This window comes from Pimephales promelas, chromosome 25 (assembly GCF_988280905.1).
Source record: "Pimephales promelas chromosome 25, fPimPro1.hap1.1, whole genome shotgun sequence".
Classification (NCBI taxonomy): domain Eukaryota; kingdom Metazoa; phylum Chordata; class Actinopteri; order Cypriniformes; family Leuciscidae; genus Pimephales; species Pimephales promelas.
The window spans coordinates 20,570,906-20,592,371 of record NC_142793.1 but is presented as its reverse complement, the minus strand read 5'-3'; the positions used below and the strand labels follow the sequence as shown (position 1 = coordinate 20,592,371).

The following is a 21,466-nucleotide window of genomic DNA, read 5'->3' as shown; positions in this document are numbered from 1 at the left end:
GATGTGGATTCATTTCCGGCATTATCTCACGAGAAAACATACTTTTTGGCGAATTGGTGATGAATTTGTTCAAATGATTTTATCCATATGAAAATGTAAACATCTTTGAAAAGATGTAAGCATTATCCCCCTACCGTCATCTGGGCGTAAGACGGATCAAATTCATATGAAGTCACAAAAACATAAAATAGTCCTGATTGTTTTGTCTAATAAAGTTTCATATTTAAGAAGATACAGTGCATACCATGCTAGCTATGAAATTAGCTTTAGCAAATCAAAAAAGTCAAGGAAGTGACGTTAACTATCGGCTATCGTGATGACATTCTGTTGTGTTTATTTCAAGCACAGTCTTTAGTTAAGTCGTCTGCTGCTTGCTGTATAGCAGGAGGGATTCTGATTGGCTGCCAATGATTTTATCATTCATCAGTTGGAAAAAAATCATAAAGTGATTCCAAAGATATCTTTCCTCTTTATCGTTATCATAGCTGTGGTGTGGATATTGTTGTTATTTTACTAAAATGATTTTCTAAAATGATCTTTATCGTTATCTTTAGTTATCGTCCTTGGCGTGAACAAGGCTTTACATTTAATCAATTAACAAGTTTATACTGTTGCATTTCTGTTCACAGACCATAAATGAGTTGCATGTTTGTTTTGCCTGTAATAGTTTTATATTTAAGATATTAGAATGCTATGGAATTAACTTTAGCAAAATAAAAGCCTTTCCACCAGAATGCTATAAAGCGCAATAAATTACAGTGTTGCGGAAATGATCGTGACTTTAAAAATTAAGGGACAGTTTTCTGCTGTGATGCATTCAATCACAGTAAATTACCGTAAAAAAAATTTTTACTGGTAAGATTTCATATCAGTACCGAAATACCAGTAAATCATCAGAAATTACCTTTAAACGATGAGTCGTTTCCTTCATCCAACTGGATGAGAAGTGCTTTAGTTTTCTTTCTTTTTCATTTTGAGTGACAGGCGTAAGGAGATTTTGCTCTTAATAACACAAGACACACAGTCTATACTAGCCTACTGAAGTTCCTATAGAATGCATTAGTACATACAGAGCCGCAGTGCTGATAAATAATAAAGAAGGCAAGGGTCTCGAGCATGAGGCATGGCCGAAAGGATCCACCACACCCATAAACAACCCTTATTTATTCAACAGTTATTAATATTAAAGACACTTGCATGACTAATGGTGAATGACCAGGTGGTATAACGCGGGTGAACTGGTGATCAGGCTTATATTTGTGTGCCACCCCAGATGGTGAGACTGTGTGTTTTCAGACAGGGCTGGCCAGATGTACCCGGGTGATTATGTGGTTTTTCACGTCAGCTCTACTCCTTAAAGAGATCAGTCATGGTTATGTCTGTTGAAGTCATGTCGAAATTGTGTATGACATGTCCGTCACCCATTAGCCAAAAGAAAATAAAAAATAGGGTGTTCTAGCTGCATTTCGTGGGCACGGGTTACATATGCTCAGCAAGAACTGAAACCAAGCGTGCTTTCAGCAGGCCCGCACTATGACTTTAAAGGGCTTTACGCTCATGTGTGTGAGTGTTTCTCGTAAGACTCCACAGAATCACATGTGCTCGGAGAGAGAGCTCTTGGCTCGATTTTCCACAGACAGTTCACATGCAGGCAGGGCACTGAAACTCTGGCAACGAATCACAGTTGAATCTTTAATGGCTTTGTGTGTGTGTGTGTGTGTGAATGTCTGAACAGCTGCCAGCACAACCCTAGCGGCAGTAGGCTCTCGCTCTCCTCACAGGGCTGAATGCTACATGTGACTGGGGGTGTATTTTAACTGGATTATGTAAGCGCTCTGGCCGAGTCTATGCACAGTGCACGGATAAAGATGGCTGTACATGATTCAGAGGCGCGCCTGCTCTCTTACCGGTGTTCATTTCCGAGCAGATTAAGTGATTCTCGCAAAGAGCTGTCAGTTACGACAGACCTGGGCCCTTGTGGACACCTGTCCCTGTGCATGTGCACGGTATATTTTTGGCACTGTATTTTGACACTTTTTCAGGAAATCAACCTAGATTATAAATTAATTAATTACTTAGTTACTTATGTAAGGCCTGCTAAATCGATCCAATGGCGGTACTCGATTAGAGGTGAACGTCTCATGCATGTTTCGTCTCTTCCCATGGCAAAAGGATTTTTTAAATGCAATACATTTTATCTTATGTATTAACTCGTTACATCTGACTCTGAATGAAAATGAAAAGGTTTTCATCAGGCATCATTAAATATACGTTAATGCTTGGCTATTCCTTTTAACTCTGAAAATAAAGTCAAAGTCTGTTAGAATAGTCAAATATAACAATTTATTATGTCAGGCAAATGTATTATTACAATTTCATAATCAATTGAAAGATAATCAATGCAAACCATCTAGAACAAAGGGGAAAATCCTTTACCCGACATTGTATGGCTACGTGAGATAAGAGTCGCGAGACCCTCAACCACACGGGCTAATGCCTTCATGATTACAAGATTGGATATGATTGGTTCGTGCGATAAATTTCACCTCTTGTTTTTGTGCGTGTTAGCAAATCGGCCTGAATGATAACAATCGTGGCGTTAATGGGTAGACTAATTAAAAAGTACGTTAATAACTTCACCGCTTTATGTCACATTAAATGGCCTGAAAACATGATGACCGTAGGGCATTGTGACTGCATTGCGTTATTATTTTGGAATTAACGTAAAAATACTTGATTCAATTTATACTTGATTTTAATAAATAGAACATGACATAGTGTAGTGTAGAGTAGAATTGTATTTAGCATGTCTTTTATCTAATGTTTATTTAACCAGGAACATTAAGTGTAACAGTTTAACCCATAATTATAATGCAGGGCCAGTCCTGTGGTGAAATGGTGGTGAACACTTGTGTGAAAACTGCAGAGTCAAGTGAAATGAACCCAGATCAATTAGAGGTGTTTATGGTCGACTGAACCCTTATTCACTCTCTCTCACCATGCAGAATGGATGACTTAATGCTATCAGTGCACAGCACCAAGCTGATCACCCACAATCCTTCTGCACCCTGTAATTCAATCACAATGACACCAGCCTGGACCGAAAGCTTCATTCAAAGGTCTGCTGTGCTGGGCTGATATTAGGGGCTGTTTAAGACCAACAGGAGGGACTAGTCAAGCACTAAGAACTGGAATGATACCGGCATAATTTACTCCACAAAAAGAACAGAATCTTTTTTTTTTTTTTTCAGATAATTTCTGACCTTTAATGACAGATTATGATAGGCAGGTGGAAATTATTCATTATCGTTTATAGAATAGAATATGTCAATATCAAACATCCAGTGGTTCTCTGTAACTCATTTTGATATCAAGTCTTCTGGTTCCATCTAAGGATTAAAAAATGAGTGTTTGTGTTCAGAACGGGATACTAAATAATAAATAGTATACACTACTACTACTACTACTACTGAATTGAAATACTACTTAACTACATTATCGCCACATCACACTATGCTGCATGACAATTCAGCCTCAAGTAAAAATGGCTTTCATGTAGTGACTGAAATCTCACTAAAAATGGAAGTTGAGCATTTTATGCAGTGTACATTGTACTGCAGTTTTGGCAAATGTCATATTTCACATATAAAAATTCACAGCAATACAGTAAATTGTATGCCATTCTGAACACATCCATTTGTCCAAATTTCATATTATATAACAGTTACATTCCATCCATATCTTTCTCAGTTCCCATAGGTATTCTGTTCTCAAGCAGGTCATCTGATCTGAACACCACAGACATGTTTATAAAGCCATTATGAAACTAGATCGCAGCAGCCGATGAGAAAGCACACAGATCGACAATATCGCACTGGTTCTTCCTACTCAGATCAGAGCCAAGCTGCATGGGTTCATCTGACATGACCAGCAGGCAGACGTGACCGCGTATGGGTTGGCATAAGGTGGCACCCTGCATTCCCACAACCCTGAGCTTCCAGTCTCCACAGGAAACAGAGCAGGCATTAAAGGCTCATGCTCACGATGCTTACTTGGGTTTACAGGCGGAGAGAAAGAGAGAGCGCCTGCAGACTTTGCAAAACTTTCCATATTGCTCGTTAATGTTCTGAAAAGAAATATGGCTTCAGTTTATGATTTGCCATCTTGTTCTAACTTGAGAGGCACATTGTAATCTGGGGCTCCTTTTTCCATTTTGGAAAGATCATTTTTTAAAGAAAATGTCTGTAAGAATTTAATTTAATATCAAGCCATCTCAGCATTTCAAGTCAAGATGGCTCTGCTCTATTATGAAGCTGATGGCTTTCAATCATCACCATTCAAGAGTCAGCAATTGACAATTGAATCTTCCATGTTAAAATTTAAATACAAGATCTTGACCAAAGATTGATGCACCTAACATCACATTTATTTCCATCAAGAGTTGCATCAATTTTCGGTCACTGTACAATGCAAGAGTCCAGCACTCTGTAAAATCTCCTCCAGCACACCCCAAAGACTTTTAAGTCAAAGGAATTTAAGGTTTGGACTCAAGAGGTGCCAATTCATGTGTGAAGATTATTCTTCATGCTCCGTCCCAACATTCACTGCAATAATGATCCAATCATGGAGCATTTGCTTATTTAAATCCACACTGTAACTATTTTTTTTGACTGGGCAGTATATTTCACAATACAAAAGATCAGTCACTTCTATCTTCACTCCATTGTGACTTAAACCTGGCAAAATACTTAACATATTTTTGTGTTTTGTTCCCTGCATTAAACGTTGTGGACACAAATGGCACTTATTTCATGGCATGCCTCACAGCCTTATAGTTGAAGAGCTCCACATCCCCTCCTCACGGGGCATGGCCACAGTAATGAGAGCTTTACATAAGTTTCTTCAGTTTTTTTTTTTTTATTGAACTGCATAACTTGAAGAGGCCTATTCCAGAACTATATTTCTTTTGTTTGGATTACACCCCAAATTTCAAACAATAAAAAATCGCCTGGCTCATTTCCAGTCCTGTGGGACAGCCTTGAGACTTGGTGGCGGAGACACCAAACCGGAGTTTTCTTTCAAACATACGTCCTGCTGAGTGAGAAAAAACGTGTTTCTTTAAGGGATGTGAATCGTCTTTGTTTACCAAACCCTCAAGACTGTCTCAACCTTTGCTTCACACAAAGTGCTTTAGATCTTCAGATCCCGTTTTACACGTTTATGAATAGCTAGTTGTATTAAAATAGTTGTGAAATTTCCTGCAGGAAAAAGGAGATCTCTTTGATTTCACATAGACAGCAATGAGAACAAATGGAGACCAAAAGCAGAATCAAGCTTACTGTAAGTTTCCTGCTTCCGAGATGTTTTACAGTACATATAAGAAAAAGACCCCAGCAGTATTTTCATCCCTATACTTACATCTCATAACTCCATTGAATCCTCAAACTGTCAGTAGGGTTGGGAAACGAGTATCGATTGGAACCGAGACTAACTTTTCGTTTTTCCCGGAATCGTTCAAAAGTTAAAATTTCGATTCCTAGTTTCTATATTCACAGTCCGCCGAGCGGAAGAAGAAACCGCTGAACAACACCAACGAAGAAGCGTCTACCGGAAGTGTTGGCATAACCACGTGAGTCGAACATGAGTACCTTACGACGGCGATCCAAAGTGTGGCTTCGCTTTTCTAAAAATAACGAAATCTCGGCAAAATGCAAAATTTGTGACAAAAGGAGTATTTTTACAGAAGGAGTATTTCCTTCAGAAAGGATTATTTCCTTCAGAAAGGCCGTTGGTTAGCAGAGTTAGCTAAACTTTTTTGACCCTGCCTCTTAAAAGAATCGGAATCGAGAATCGTTAGGAACCGGAATCGAAACAAGGAATCGGAATCGGAATCAGAATTGTTCAAATTCAAATGATACCCAACCCTAACTGTCAGTCAAACCTTGTAACTCCACCCCTCCTCTATCGTGAGCGAAGTGCTGCAAACGCAGTTTTGAACGTCTTTGCTTGTTTGCACTGCAAGAGTAAACAAAGAACTGGTTATTTGAATAAATACGTAATTTTTCTTCACTCGAAACACTATATAAAGGCATGTTTTATATATTTGAAGAGCGTAGAAGAGTGTTGTAGTCTAGCATTTGTCATCGAGTCAAAAAAAAGAACTTAATGAGCCAAATGACAAAACAATCTGAGCACCCACATAACTATGGTAAACCTAATAACCTATAAGTTGATAAAAAAAATACTTTATGTACCTACTGCCTCAGAAGCAGCCCTTCTAATAAAGGACAAAACACGTTTGTATGAAATTCGCTGGCCAAAAACTTTGTAACTCCAGCTTGATTTTGGAAGTCAATTATCTAATCAGTCTAATGACAGGCAATTATACAGCTATAATAACTTGGACAATGTGACGTTTGAGGTTTCCGCCCGATAGATTTGCAATTTGCTTGGGTATGCGTACAATATACATGATGATTCATGCATACTCTGTACATGCTGGTTGCACATGTGCATTGACTTTATTTCAGTTATTAGTTTGTCCACAACACTAAAAAAATGTTGTTGGTTTAACTTAAAAGAGTAAGTTACTCGGTTGCTTTAAAATTTTGTGTTCATTGAAATTAAACATGTGAGTTAATACAATGAAGGAGGAAAGTACTTTTTACAGTGAAGGTGGCAACATTGGCCCAGGCCATTGTTTCACAGTCGAAAAAGAAATTACGGAACAACAACAAAAACTACTTGAAACGCACCAATAGATGCCTGCATTGACAAGCCCTTGAAGGGTTTAACTGACACACAACTAGTTTAAACATGTACAAAGACAGTTTTTGTCAATTATATCGGCTGGAAAGAAACAGAATATGGACATGGATGAAACTTTCTAGTGCCCCTGTGTGAAGCTCATGCGTGAAAACTTTGAAAAGCCGCGTTTTGCATAAGTGAAAAAAACAGAGTATACTTTAGGCGTTATGTATTTGAATATACGCAAATGTGAATGAGTAAAGCTAGAGGAGATGTTTATTAGTGAATAATGATTCCTCAATTAAACCAATTGTACAGTTTTAGCAGACTTGACATCATGCGCATGTCATATTAACTACTTTTATGGAGCTTTTTGTCCTTTTTTGAGCCCCAGGTCACCATTCACTTTCACTTGGAAAAGAGCATAATTTAGGAGAAACATTTGAGACAAAGTCTGATCCCACGGTGATTTGCTTCAAGGAAGTGAGCTGAATAAGACGAAACGAGACAGAGGGAGGTGTTAGGGCAGCATGAGAATGAAACGCATGCTGAGAGACGTGACAGACGTGTCTGTGAGGTTCTGGCTCCGCTCATGCAATTGCTGTGTCTAGGGACTGCCCTGTGAGGGGTTATGCACTTTCTCCAGCATACACGTGACATTTTGTCCCTGTCTCAGTCATTCGCCCCCTATTCCTCCCCCTGCTCTCTCCTTCTTCTTACTCAGGCTATCTCTCACAGTTACTTATCACTCCTCACTCTCTTTCTCCTCACAAATATAAGTGCACACATACAAACAGATACATGCTTCACTAGCACCAACATACTAGCGTCACTGTAACTACATGAGATACATGCTACACTAGCACCAACATACTAGCGTCACTGTAACTACATGAGATACATGCTACACTAGCACCAACATACTAGCGTCACTGGAGTAACTACATGAGATTCATGCTACGTTAGCACCAACATACTAGCATCACTGGTGTAACTACATGAGATACATGCTACACTAGCACCAACATACTAGCGTCACTGTAACTACATGAGATACATGCTACACTAGCACCAACATACTAGCGTCACTGTAACTACATGAGATACATGCTACACTAGCACCAACATACTAGCGTCACTGGAGTAACTACATGAGATTCATGCTACGTTAGCACCAACATACTAGCGTCACTGTAACTACATGAGATACATGCTACACTAGCACCAACATACTAGCGTCACTGTAACTACATGAGATACATGCTACACTAGCACCAACATACTAGCGTCACTGTAACTACATGAGATACATGCTACACTAGCACCAACATACTAGCGTCACTGGAGTAACTACATGAGATTCATGCTACGCTAGCACCAACATACTAGCGTCACTGTAACTACATGAGATACATGCTACGCTAGCACCAATATACTAGCGTCACTGTAACTACATGAGATACATGCTACACTAGCACCAATATACTAGCGTCACTGTAACTACATGAGATACACGCTACACTAGCACCAATATACTAGCGTCACTGTAACTACATGAGATACATGCTACGTTAGCACCAACATACTAGCATCACTGGTGTAACTACATGAGATACATGCTACGCTAGCACCAACATACTAGCGTCACTGTAACTACATGAGATACATGCTACGTTAGCACCAACATACTAGCATCACTGTAACTAAATGAGATACATGCTACGTTAGCACCAACATACTAGCATCACTGTAACTACATGAGATACATGCTACGCTAGCACCAACATACTAGCATCACTGTAACTACATGAGATACATGCTACACTAGCACCAACATACTAGCGTCACTGGTGTAACTACATGAGATACATGCTACGCTAGCACCAACATACTAACGTCACTGGTGTAACTACATGAGATACATGCTACACTAGCACCAACATACTAGCGTTACTGATGTAACTACATGAGATACTGTACATGCTACGTTAGCACCAACATACTAACATCACTGTAACTACATGAGATACATGCTACACTAGCACCAACATACTAGCGTCACTGGTGTAACTACATGAGATACATGTTACGCTAGCACCAACATACTAGCGTCACTGTAACTACATGAGATACATGCTACGCTAGCACCAACATACTTGCGTCACTGGTGTAACTACATGAGATACATGCTACGCTAGCACCAACATACTAGCATCATTGTAACTACATGAGATACATGCTACGCTAGCACCAACATACTTGCGTCACTGGTGTAACTACATGAGATACATGCTACACTAGCACCAACATACTAGCGTCACTGTAACTACATGAGATACATGCTACACTAGCACCAACATACTGGCGTCACTGGTGTAACTACATGAGATACATGCTACACTAGCACCAACATACTAGCGTCACTGTAACTACATGAGATACATGCTACACTAGCACCAACATACTAGCGTCACTGGAGTAACTACATGAGATTCATGCTACGTTAGCACCAACATACTAGCATCACTGGTGTAACTACATGAGATACATGCTACACTAGCACCAACATACTAGCGTCACTGTAACTACATGAGATACATGCTACACTAGCACCAACATACTAGCGTCACTGTAACTACATGAGATACATGCTACACTAGCACCAACATACTAGCGTCACTGGTGTAACTACATGAGATACATGCTACGCTAGCACCAACATACTAACGTCACTGGTGTAACTACATGAGATACATGCTACACTAGCACCAACATACTAGCGTTACTGATGTAACTACATGAGATACTGTACATGCTACGTTAGCACCAACATACTAACATCACTGTAACTACATGAGATACATGCTACACTAGCACCAACATACTAGCGTCACTGGTGTAACTACATGAGATACATGTTACGCTAGCACCAACATACTAGCGTCACTGTAACTACATGAGATACATGCTACGCTAGCACCAACATACTTGCGTCACTGGTGTAACTACATGAGATACATGCTACGCTAGCACCAACATACTAGCATCATTGTAACTACATGAGATACATGCTACGCTAGCACCAACATACTTGCGTCACTGGTGTAACTACATGAGATACATGCTACACTAGCACCAACATACTAGCGTCACTGTAACTACATGAGATACATGCTACACTAGCACCAACATACTGGCGTCACTGGTGTAACTACATGAGATACATGCTACACTAGCACCAACATACTAGCGTCACTGTAACTACATGAGATACATGCTACACTAGCACCAACATACTAGCGTCACTGTAACTACATGAGATACATGCTACGCTAGCACCAACATAACTGGTGTAACTACATGAATTGCTTGAGTTAAACCAGGGATGGTTAAACTTTTACAGCTTGGAAGAAATTAGTTCACTGAATGTAGAATATCCTCTCTGAGCCCTTCTAGCAGGCAGCAAGTCAAATCCTTTTACTTACGCTAAGATGATATAATCCCAAACTTTTGAATATTTGCAACTGATTTTTTTTATTTATTTAGTTAACCTTTTGATTCGAATCACTCACATCAGTAAAAAGCAGACTACTATTCTTACAATTGAGGTAAAGCGGTTTCCTTATACAGTTTGTTTGTCAACTGGAGTGTAACTCTTCCCTAAACTCTACCCAACTAGGTCAAGCTGAGCTGACCCAGGAATTGCAGACAGAGCATAAAAGGAAACTGAAGGTCATGGGGGAAGGGATGCCTCTGCTGCTGGGGTCCGGTCTTACTTCCCAAGGTGAGGGAAAACACCCTAATTTTATCCCCATGCACCCTCCATACATTAACCCTTCCATTAAGTCAGCATTCCTTTGCTGTCTACCCGAACTCCCCATGCAAGTGGTTTTACGCTACCAATTAGGCATCCGCAAACCAAGCAGGAATGCTTGAGCCCACAGTTAATCATAGAGGACTTGAGCCGTTAACGAAGCTTTGGTTTCCCATCCTTTAAACTTCAAGATCTGCTTAAGTTTGTTGCGCATAAGTTTTGTGTATCCTATTGAGGTTTGGTGTAGAGAGAATGATGACCGGGTTGCTTTTTGATGGACTGTGGTTCAGTTTGGCGCTAGTCATTTCTGCAGAAGCCTCATTTCTGGAGAAGTGTTGCATAAGGGGAATTCACAAATCAGTCATTTGGGATTAGGAAGCATCTGTCTTCGGAGTGAGAAAGACGGATTCAAGCCAGCTAAAACTCTAGTGGGCTTAATCAAGGTTGTACCACAAAAATGTAAAAGTGCAGAGTTTTGAAACTTAAAGGGAAAAAAATCTATACTCTTGCATAAGGATTGAACATTTGAAGCCTGTTTCCAACTTATAATAATAATAATAAATAAATAAATATATATATATTTCTTATATATTATACATTCTTATATATTTCTTATATATATACTTATATATTTCTTAAGATATATATCTTGCTTTGTGTCTTTTTTGTCTTATAATTGCAACTTTTTTCTCATAAATTGCTACTATTTTATGAGAAAATAATAAATGGTTATTATTTTATTCTCATAATTGCAACTATGTCTCACTAAGTGACTTTGTTTCTCGTAATCGTAAATTGCTACTGTATATCTTACAATGAATCTTTATATCTCATTCTGGCAACTTTTTCTCCTAAATTGTGACGATATTTTGTTGTGCCATTATACAGCAACTTTTTTTCATGTAATTGCGACTTTATATGTCACAATGTGACGTTATATGTAACGTCACATCTCCCATCTGTGTCTTTATACATCAGTGCAAATTTATTTCTTATTTTAAACAATATCTTACATTGACCTTTTATTCGGAAAAGGACGTAAACTTCTATTGAATCATTTGTATTTACAAAGGGAACTGATAGGATTGCATTTTTTAAAGGTGCAGTGGCTAATTTCCGCATTACCAAACTAAATAAAAATAAAACAATTCAGGGAAGAAAGATTCATACGGGTTTGGAAAGACATGGGATGAGTAAATGATGTAAGATAATTTGTTCGTCCAATTTATGATTGAATATGGTGCATTAGGCCGGGGTACTTTGTATACGGGGTACTTTTGCACTTATCTTGTGGCTGAGCTGAGATCATAAATCACGTGCGGTGGAAATTCCACGCTTCAGTTCACTAAATATAAGAAATGGATGATGAAAGAGGGGCTGAACTTTGACTTGGTAATCTGATTCTTTTAGCCTAATTATAGGGGGCAGGTCAGCAGGGTCAGGGTCACTCTTGAAACCAGGACCTAAAGCTGCAGATGACCTAAATAGCCAGCATTGCTTTGTAAAGAATGGCAAATACTGGAGGAGTGATGGGGGATGGGGTTTCTTGACGTCAATGAGACTGTGCCAGAAATGTGCTTTTCCATGTGTGTGTAGTACGTGGGTGTGTGTGGGCATAAAAGGTGAGTGTGTGTGTGCTGTTTCCATGTGAGTGTCTGGGAGAGATAACACACAAGTGAACCATTATGTGTGTTTCTGGATGTGTGTGTGTGTGTGTTTTCTCCAAAAGCTGCAGTCTCAGCAGGGAACAGGGTCAAATTTGAAGTACCTACTGGAATTTTGAGTTGACAAAGCCCATTTTCCCTGTTGTAAACAAAACCTGTGTGACGCATAATTTCACGAGACACCATTGGAAAATGTAATTGTTCTGAAGCATTGTTGTTGCACTAGATGTGCTAACACTTTATCACTTTAGCTTTACAGTAACTGTACACCACTCTAATCTGTATAACTGTATGATACAATCCATCTGATAACAGAAACACACAACATCTTCTTTTGTAAACATCCCCACAAAAATGAAACATTTAATAACGTTTTTGTTCATTTGTATAAAATTTAAATATTATTTTTAAAATATACTATATGTAGGATAATATATATATTTTTTTATTATAAATGCATATATAAACGTCCATGTTTATTTCAAACATATATATGTATATAAAATAAAATGTGAATAAAAAATACTGAAAGTAAATATATATATATATATATATATATATATATAATTAAAAACATGTTTAAATTTTCGAAAAATCTCCCTTAAGAAAAGGGAGCCTATAAAAAACCTATATTAAAAATAAGAAAGTCTATATTAATTGGCTATATTAAACATTGGACTGGATGTCTGGTTTATTTTTTCAAACATTTTTAAACGTTTGCTTTCAATTGTATACAATTAAAACATTATTTAAAATATATGCGATATGGAATTATAAATATTCATGTTTATTTATGTAATATTTTAATTACATAACTGACATAAATACATAATTGCTTAGATGCTGAATGTAATAATGTAAATGATAAGTGGTAAAATATTTGTTGTTATTAGAACCACAGATTAGTGTGGGAAAAAGCACAGGAAGTGAGGACGGCTAATTACACGGAGATGTGTTCCAGAGGAAATGTGTGGAGGTTGTTTGTGAAAGGATCTGTGCATTCACACGAAGAACAAAGAAGAAAAGAATTTAAACCAATCTGACTGCAATGTCTTTCATACACTGCAACCTAGTTGCTTTTGTGTTTGTTAACTCTTCCAAACACATGTATAAAAGCATAGTCAACTCTGCATAAAGTCTCTACTAAAACCACTAAACAGTTAATGATGAGAAAGAAGACTTAAATGATAGTTCATGTGACTTATAATCTTGAGGTCAGAGGTTGAGAATCTGCAAAATTGGACACACTCAAGACAAATGATGCCGTCATTCAGCCGTCTAATTACATGAATTGTGGCACTTGTGTGACTGGAAAGCACTTGTGGATCATGACTCACCTACAGCTTCTGTGTCATAATACTCGGAAAACAGCATTGTTAAATCACAATAGAAGGAAAATTCAATCAATCAATCAATCAATCAATCAACATTTGGGCTTTGGGGATGCAGGGTTTGACATTAACACTCGTTAACCCGCCAAATGCGTGTGGATTTCAGCAGTGGCTTGTAACGCACTCACTCCTACTCGTCACATTGGCAGGTTGAATTACATACAGTATGTAGCTTAAATATACATTTTTGTCAATTGTAGTCTTTTAATAATGCATCTGAAATAGCAAACTTGTCAAAAATATAGTTTTTTCAATCCCTATCAATACTGAAATATGTGAAACGCTTCCAATACTCATTTTCCACCGAATAGAAAGCCTACACCATACCAGCTGCGCTTTCTCACTCTCTCTCTCTTTGACAGAAAGTTGACGTAAAGTTTAATTTGCTCTGGATGAATGTTGTTGGCGTTACTGGGCTTATATCTTTCCTCGATTAGGTAATCCCAGAATCCATAATAAATATTGCAAATATTTCGTACTGAAAAATACCAATACAAATGGTTCAGTCACTGTCCTGCTCAATATTTGAGTTTTCTGTGTATTTTGATGCTAATCGGTGTATTGTGTTGTTAGCAACATACTAATGTCAAACTCTATTGAAATAAATACTAAGTCGAGTCTCCTGTGCGAGATGCTCCCTATAAAGTGTTACTAACGAGGTTCAATGATGATTTAAGTTGCTGTCTAAAGGCACGTTCACACCAAGAACGATAAATATAATGCTAAGATATGACTAACGTGTTTATTATAAGCGCAATGCAGTTTTTTCGTCTGTCTCTTTACAGTAAATGCTCGAGCTCTTTAAAATTGCATGGGTTTTGATTGGCTGTGAATGTTTTTATCGTTCATCAGCTGGAAAATCATTCTGAAAGTGATTCCAATGATATCATTCATATGTGTAATTATCGTTATGTTGTGGACTTCCATATTCTCAGAATCAGAATGGTTATTAAAACTTGATGTGAATGCGCCTTAATAAGTGTACCCCCTATGTAGACAGTAACATTTTAGAGCAAAGTCAACAATTGGACAGCTTTTATAGAAAGATACACTTCTTAATGTCATTAGACTAGCTGCACGCTAACATCAAACTCTATTGTAATGAATAGAAAGTAAGATCTGTGTCTGACGTCCGAAGGGTGCTATATGCATTGTGCATGTTTTTTTTTAAGGGTTAAGGGTGCTGCCTTATAAGCGCTAGCAATATGCCGTCTTTTAATACTGCTAAACTTTAAACAGCCTTAAAGCAACACCAAACCTGGCAGTTTGCATGTTCAGGCAATCTCTGTTTTAGCGTCTTCAGTCCTGACCTTTGACACAATCCCTGAAGTGTTAGATAGTTACTAGATACAGTTTGAACTCTTAACTGTTCTGAACAACTAACTGGACCAGGGGTCTGTTTCACGTAAAACGACTCAACCACTGCTGTACGATTCATCGTTGACCTTTCACCTAAAAATGACTCGCCCTCAAGTTGTTCCAAACCTGTGAATTTCTTTCTGCTGTTGAACACAAAGCAAGATATTCTGAAGATTATGGGTAAACAAACAGTTGAATGGACCCCATTGACTTCCATAGTATGGAAATAAAAATACTATGGGGTCCATCAACTGCTTGGCTACTGACATTCTTCGAAAATATCTTCCATATTTGACTTACCCCATGCTTTACCCCAGAACGGTTTCAGTTTGCATGGCCTCGCTAAAATGACATTGACTTAGCTGGTGCCCCACTTCCTCTGCCACTTCCTTTCCTGTCAGCCACAAGCTTACGGGAACAGTGTGACGCAAGACCAAACAGAGCAGTGCTAAATGTTTTAGCAACTCATAAGCAGTCAGCCAGCTGTATATCACACACAGATTCCTAACCTTGCTCTCTCACTCCTAACAGAAACAATCATTCATCATGTTCAGCCTCAGGCTGCTCAGAGACATGCAGAATCCACCCCTGTAAGCCACAAAAAGCACAAAGCAGCTTTATATTGGAATATTTTCACCATTGTGTCACTTGATTTTAGCAATTGGAGATTGATTGGGTCACGGGTTATTTGGTTAGATTGAAGAGGTTGGTGACATCAAAGGAAAGCCATTAGATTTTAGATTAGACGACAGGTGAAGACTTGACCATTTTTTTAAAAAAAATTATCATTATTATTTATTTTTACTTTAGAAGTGTACAATGATGAGTGGTACACAATAAGGCCGGGGACATATGTTTATTTTGGTAACACTTTAGTCCAACTCCCACTATTAAGTTGTTTATTAGCAAGCATATTACTAGTTTTTTTAGTAAAGCCTTATTATGCATGACCATATTCTGCACCCCTTAATCCTACCCAATACCTAATCTTAACACCTATTTAACTATTAATAAGCAGTAATTAGAAGTTCCTTGAGGTAAAAGTAGTCATTAATATCTAGTTATTAGTGTGAATTGGACCCTTATCTAAATTTTTTTTTTTTTTTTTTTTTTTTACTACACTATATGACTTTCTTTCTTCTGCGCAATACAAAGAAGATATTTTGACAAAACTGTTTTTGTCCACACTGTGAAAGTCAATGGGGTCCAAAACAAAACATTGATGTAAAAAACTGTATGGACAATCATAGCATCATAGTTTCTGAAAGGAAAAAATTACAATAAAACTGTGTGACTTTCTTCTGTAATACAAACAAAGATATTTATTTGTGTCCAGACAACACTCAAACTACATATTGGATCCCATTGACTTTCACTATGTGGACAAAATAACATGGAGACATTTTCCGAAATATCTAATATGTATTCAGAAGAAAGAACAGGTATAACAGGTATTTTTAGTTTTTCATTCAATATGTGATTAATATATTTTACTCAGTAGAAAACAAGAACATTTTTAAAAGAAAATAATTTTGCGTAATGGGTTAAACGGATAGTTCTCCTCAAAAAAATGAAAATTCTGTGATTTACTCACCCTCATGTCATTCTGAACTTGTATGATTTTCTTTCTTCTGTGGAATATAAAGAATTTATTTAGAAGAATTTTGGTAGCCCTGACACTTTCGTATAGCTTTCTAATTGCTTCAAACGTTTTAAAATATAGCATAAAAGGTATGATTTATTTTTTTTTATCACGTTAAATTTTGTTGAAAAGAGCAGTTGGACACTCAACTTATGTATAATAATTATACTATAATGTATAATTTACTTTTGTATAATCATTTTTTAGGCACACTATCCCTTTAAATTTCTCAAAACTACTACAGTTGATAACATACAATTTAATAATTAATTTTTCAGAATGTTGATAACCAAACCGTTTACTATTGTACTGTATAAACCAAAAAAACTAAACAAAACAAAAATGTTCCACAGAAGAAAGAAAGTAATACAGGTTTGTAAAATGACACAAATGTGAGTAAATACTGACTGAATTTTCATTTTGAATGACTATTTTTAATATACAGGACGTATACTCAGTAAACCGTTTTTAATAAAAAATAATTTCCTGTAAAGGGTTAAATCCGAAGAATAATTGTGTTGAATCTCAGCAAGGTTGCTTTGACCTCCTCCACTCGCCCCGTGTCCCTCAATAACTCAGTGTTTGTTGACGAGGCCCTTATCATTGCTTCTCATTACGTTCAGGATCCCATGTGCTTGTGGCGTCTTGGCCATGTGCACTTTGTACTTATCCTCCCACTCTCTTTTTCACATGGCATCTGCTCTGTCCTCCTCCTGCACCGATCGCGTCAGCAGCGCTCAGTCATCCGACCGGCATGAAGCACTGGAGGCGGTCACAGAGTACACCCAAACCCCCTTTCACCCTCCTCTTTCCTCCGCAACAACCCGTCCCTGTGCAAAACGGCTCTCGGCACCTGTTTGAAATCCTATTATGAATTATGTTATTGATTTTTTTTTTTAAATTCTTTTTATTCTTGCCATAGTTTCATAAAAACATCACTGTAACGCATGGCCTTTGAGCGGGTTATTTTTTACTTCAATGCATGTTTTGAACTCCATCTGAGCAGAAACGATGGTCGATGCAATGACAGACGCTTTGAGAAACAGGTCCGCAAAAAGACCCGTTTTTTGAATCCACTGGAGAATTCGAGCCCCACTTTACCACAAGCGCCTCTCATTTTCCTTGTGCCCCAAGCCAAAAGAACCACTGGGAAATTAAATCAGGAATTATTAGATCACCTACTAACACTCTAGACATGAAAAAGTCACATGAATAAATACATATTGTTTAAAAAAGTTACAAAAATAGGTTTATTTTAGGTAAGACGTCTGGAGGTTTCGTCCACGAACTTAAGTGGCCAAAGAGAGACAAGAAAAGTTGCGCGACTTTCTTTTTTCCGTGACACTAAACACTAAAACGCAGTTTCCTTGCAGTGAAAGTAAATGGGACAGATGTTTTCAATGCCCAAAAAATTAAGGATCATACTCCATACGACTTTTGCACTATGCATCTTTAAGCCATATGATAGTTATTACCTGAAAATTCTCTCCTCTTTATATAAAATCTAGCATACAATATTTTTTTTATTAATAACTCCAGTCCCCATTTACTTTAGTTGAAAAGACCAGCCAGGACACTAAAAATTTCTTCAGAAACAGAACAAATCAAATGGGTTCTGATGACACTATTTTGAATCATTTTCATTTCAACCAGTTTTCATTTTATAGGTGCACTATCCCTTTAAATTTTGTCTTTTTGATATACAGGTGAAAACACAATTTGGAATCAAAATGAATGTTCTTTCTCTGATTTTTAGTTTGGTGGGTGCACAAAATAACATAATTGCAACTTATAGCAAGAACAGGTCGTCATGTGTCTCAAAAGAGCAGAGATTCGGCTACAAAGAAAGATGTGGCCCTTCACTCCTTCGGGCTTCAGATAACAGACAGTGCTGAGATTACATTACACCCCTCAGTTTCTCACAGGGAGCATCATGCGTCAGACGGATCTAGGCTAAACTTTTCCCAACCGACTGTATATCTGCAATCTCACACAAACGCGGCTCAGATCACCACACAAGTAGGGATTAGTGCAGGTATATAGTTTCCTAGATCCAAGTATCTCATCAACTGAAGCTTTCTTCATTTGGATGTAGAAGCAGCTCAGACTGGTTGTGAATGATATATCAAAAGAGATTGGATTTCAGGGGTGTGTGTACTACTATGAGCTCGCATCAAATTGGAGTTTGCTTCTTTACAAGAAAATAAAAAAAACGGAAATACCTTCGCTTCCCCAGGGATAATGGGTGGACCTTATTCTTATACCATAGGTATAAGCATTACTTATTATAATAGTGGACCTAAAAATGAAATTATGTTGCAATTTGCTTGTCTTTAGAGCTTGACACCCAGATGCATTCACTTGAATTATTTGTAAAAGAGCCCCTGATCTTATGAGAAAAAGTAAAGTGGGCCTATTCTGCTATATTAAATGTTTCTAGCTTTCTAATTTTGTTTCAGGTTTATATGCATTCACAATCAAAAAACACTTTAATTTGATCATTGTATACGTTGTAGCCTCACCTCACTAAAGTGTCTGAAAAGGTTCAATGACATATCATGTATCTCTAAACTCCTCCTTTCTGGAATCTACTCTGCTCTGATTGGTCAGATGGCCCAGTCTGTTGTGATTGGTCTACTCTGCTCTGATTGGTCAGATGGCCCAGTCTGTTGTGATTGGTCTACTCTGCTCTGATTGGTTAGATGGCCCAGTCTGTTGTGATCGGTCTACTCTGCTCTGATTGGTCAGATGACCCAGTCTGTTGTGATTGGTCTACTCTGCTCTGATTGGTCAGATGGCCCAGTCTGTTGTGATTGGTCTACTCTGCTCTGATTGGTCAGATGGCCCAGTCTGTTGTGATTGGTATACTCTGCTCTGATTGGTCAGATGGCCCAGTCTGTTGTGATTGGTCTACTCTGCTCTGATTGGTCAGATGGCCCAGTCTGTTGTGATTGGTCTACTTTGCATCCTAAATACATTTGATACTAATCATACACAGAACATAGACATTATATTCCAACTGAATCTGCACAAAAGTATGCAAATCAATTGTAAACTTAAAGAACAATTAATAACCAAAGCACAAATAATTCACAATATTTAATTTCTAGAGCTCATGTTTTCACAACAAGGACAATTTTCAAATGCGTTTTAGGTGATGATGCGTTTCAATTCATATAACATGCCTTTGTTTTTGTAGACTAAAATTGTATTCCATTTAAGTACAAGTAAAATTAAATAAATGAACGACAATATCAAATTATTGACTTCAAAAATAAATTTATTGTTAAATGAGGACAGAATTTTTAAGAGCCAATGACTTTGCTCTGTTTGTGAGTTTTATGACAAATTACGTCTGGTCTTGAAATAAAATGCTAGTTTCCAGAAAAATAAAAAGTGTGTGGATTGTCTGTTGCTGTTATGGGTATTGTGGGTGTTTGTGAGCGTGAATCACCGGGCCGTCTGTGTGTTTCTCCACTTGTTTTGTTTGGCAGGCGGATCACGTTGTGTGGCAGACGGGCTTTTCTGCCTAGACGACACAGCTGGCCTGTCCTTGAAACGACCTTGTGCTCGCACATATACCTGTGTGGACTCTTTGTCCGCTCCTCGTCCACCGTGTGACTGCACTTGCTTAAGTGAGCAGGCTTTGTGTGAATGCAGCAGTTAGTGTCTGACTTCCATAAAGCGGCATCTGTTGTACAGGGGAGGAGGATAAAGCCCGTTGAGGGGCGCGTCTCAGATTACCACGAGCAGATTAAAAAATAAACACTGCATGAACTTGATCCAGCCACTCTTTCAGGGGATACACACTTTGGCAAAGCTAACAATGCATCCTTAAGAAACTCTGCAATGATACTGAAGAACTGGCTAGCACTAATACCTTTAGACATAATTAATATTTCAACTCTATGACTCTGCCTAGTTTTTATGCACAATATTAATGGATCGGTTTTACAGTTTTTTTTATTGTTTACTCATAGTTTCATAAGAGAAAGCAATTAAAAAAAACCTATAAGATACACACAAAATATGTACTCAACATGCAAAACCTCAAATCTCATGCAAAAACAAAAACAAGCCATTCATAACTATTTAAAAAAAATGTTTTGCTAGGGATGCACAATTTTTTTTATTCCAATCATATTTCAAGCGATTTAAAAGCATCACATCTCAGCTGTAGGAAATATCGGCTATAATATTTCGGCTTTAATTTTTTAAAATCGACTTTATATATTGGCCATTTTTTCTTTCTGGGCTGATAACGATCACATTAAAAATGAACATAATATTGGCAGATACCGATATTGTGTGTGTGTGTGTGTGTGTATATATATAATTTTATCATTCAAAAAGTTTTTGGACTTTTTCATTTTTAAGTGGCACTACTTCGGTAGAACACAAGAGTAAACTACCAATTAGCATAAAAAAAAATGATGTTGCATAATATCTATTGCAAATATAGTTTTATGAAGCAAATCTCATGGCCGTGCAGGTTATGTGCAACTATGGGTCCACTGCATGCCCTGCTGCTTAATTGATGCCCTGTGGTGTGTGAGCATTGCTTCATCAGGAGAGTGATTGACAGGAGAGCTGATGGCTGAGGCAACACGGCCCCGGGCAGAGAACTGACAGGGAGATCCATGGGGAGCCGAGGAATATTGTGCACAGGAGCAGTCGGCTTCAAAGCAGGCTTACTGTGCATTATTAAAAGCCTCCTCGACACCTGCACAGTCGGCAGGAGACACAACAGACGAGGGCAGGAACGCGCTCTGGGGGCGAATGCATGAATGTATATGTCCGGGCGCACACACTGTGCAGGTGTGAAGGAAAGATCAAGCCAGGATAGAGG

The 21,466-nt window shown here is 37.9% G+C and overlaps 1 protein-coding gene across 1 annotated transcript in view; it reads left to right on the top strand.

Moving 5' to 3' along the window:
• Nucleotides 1–10,319: 10,319 nt before the first annotated feature.
• The window catches only part of ca12 (carbonic anhydrase 12), a 73,221-nt gene continuing 62,074 nt past the window's right edge, over nucleotides 10,320–21,466 (top strand). The window contains exon 1 of the mRNA XM_089127659.1: nucleotides 10,320–10,531. Within this exon, the coding sequence (XP_088983785.1) occupies nucleotides 10,483–10,531 (49 nt within the window). The 5' untranslated portion in view covers nucleotides 10,320–10,482. The remainder of the gene's footprint in view (nucleotides 10,532–21,466) is intronic.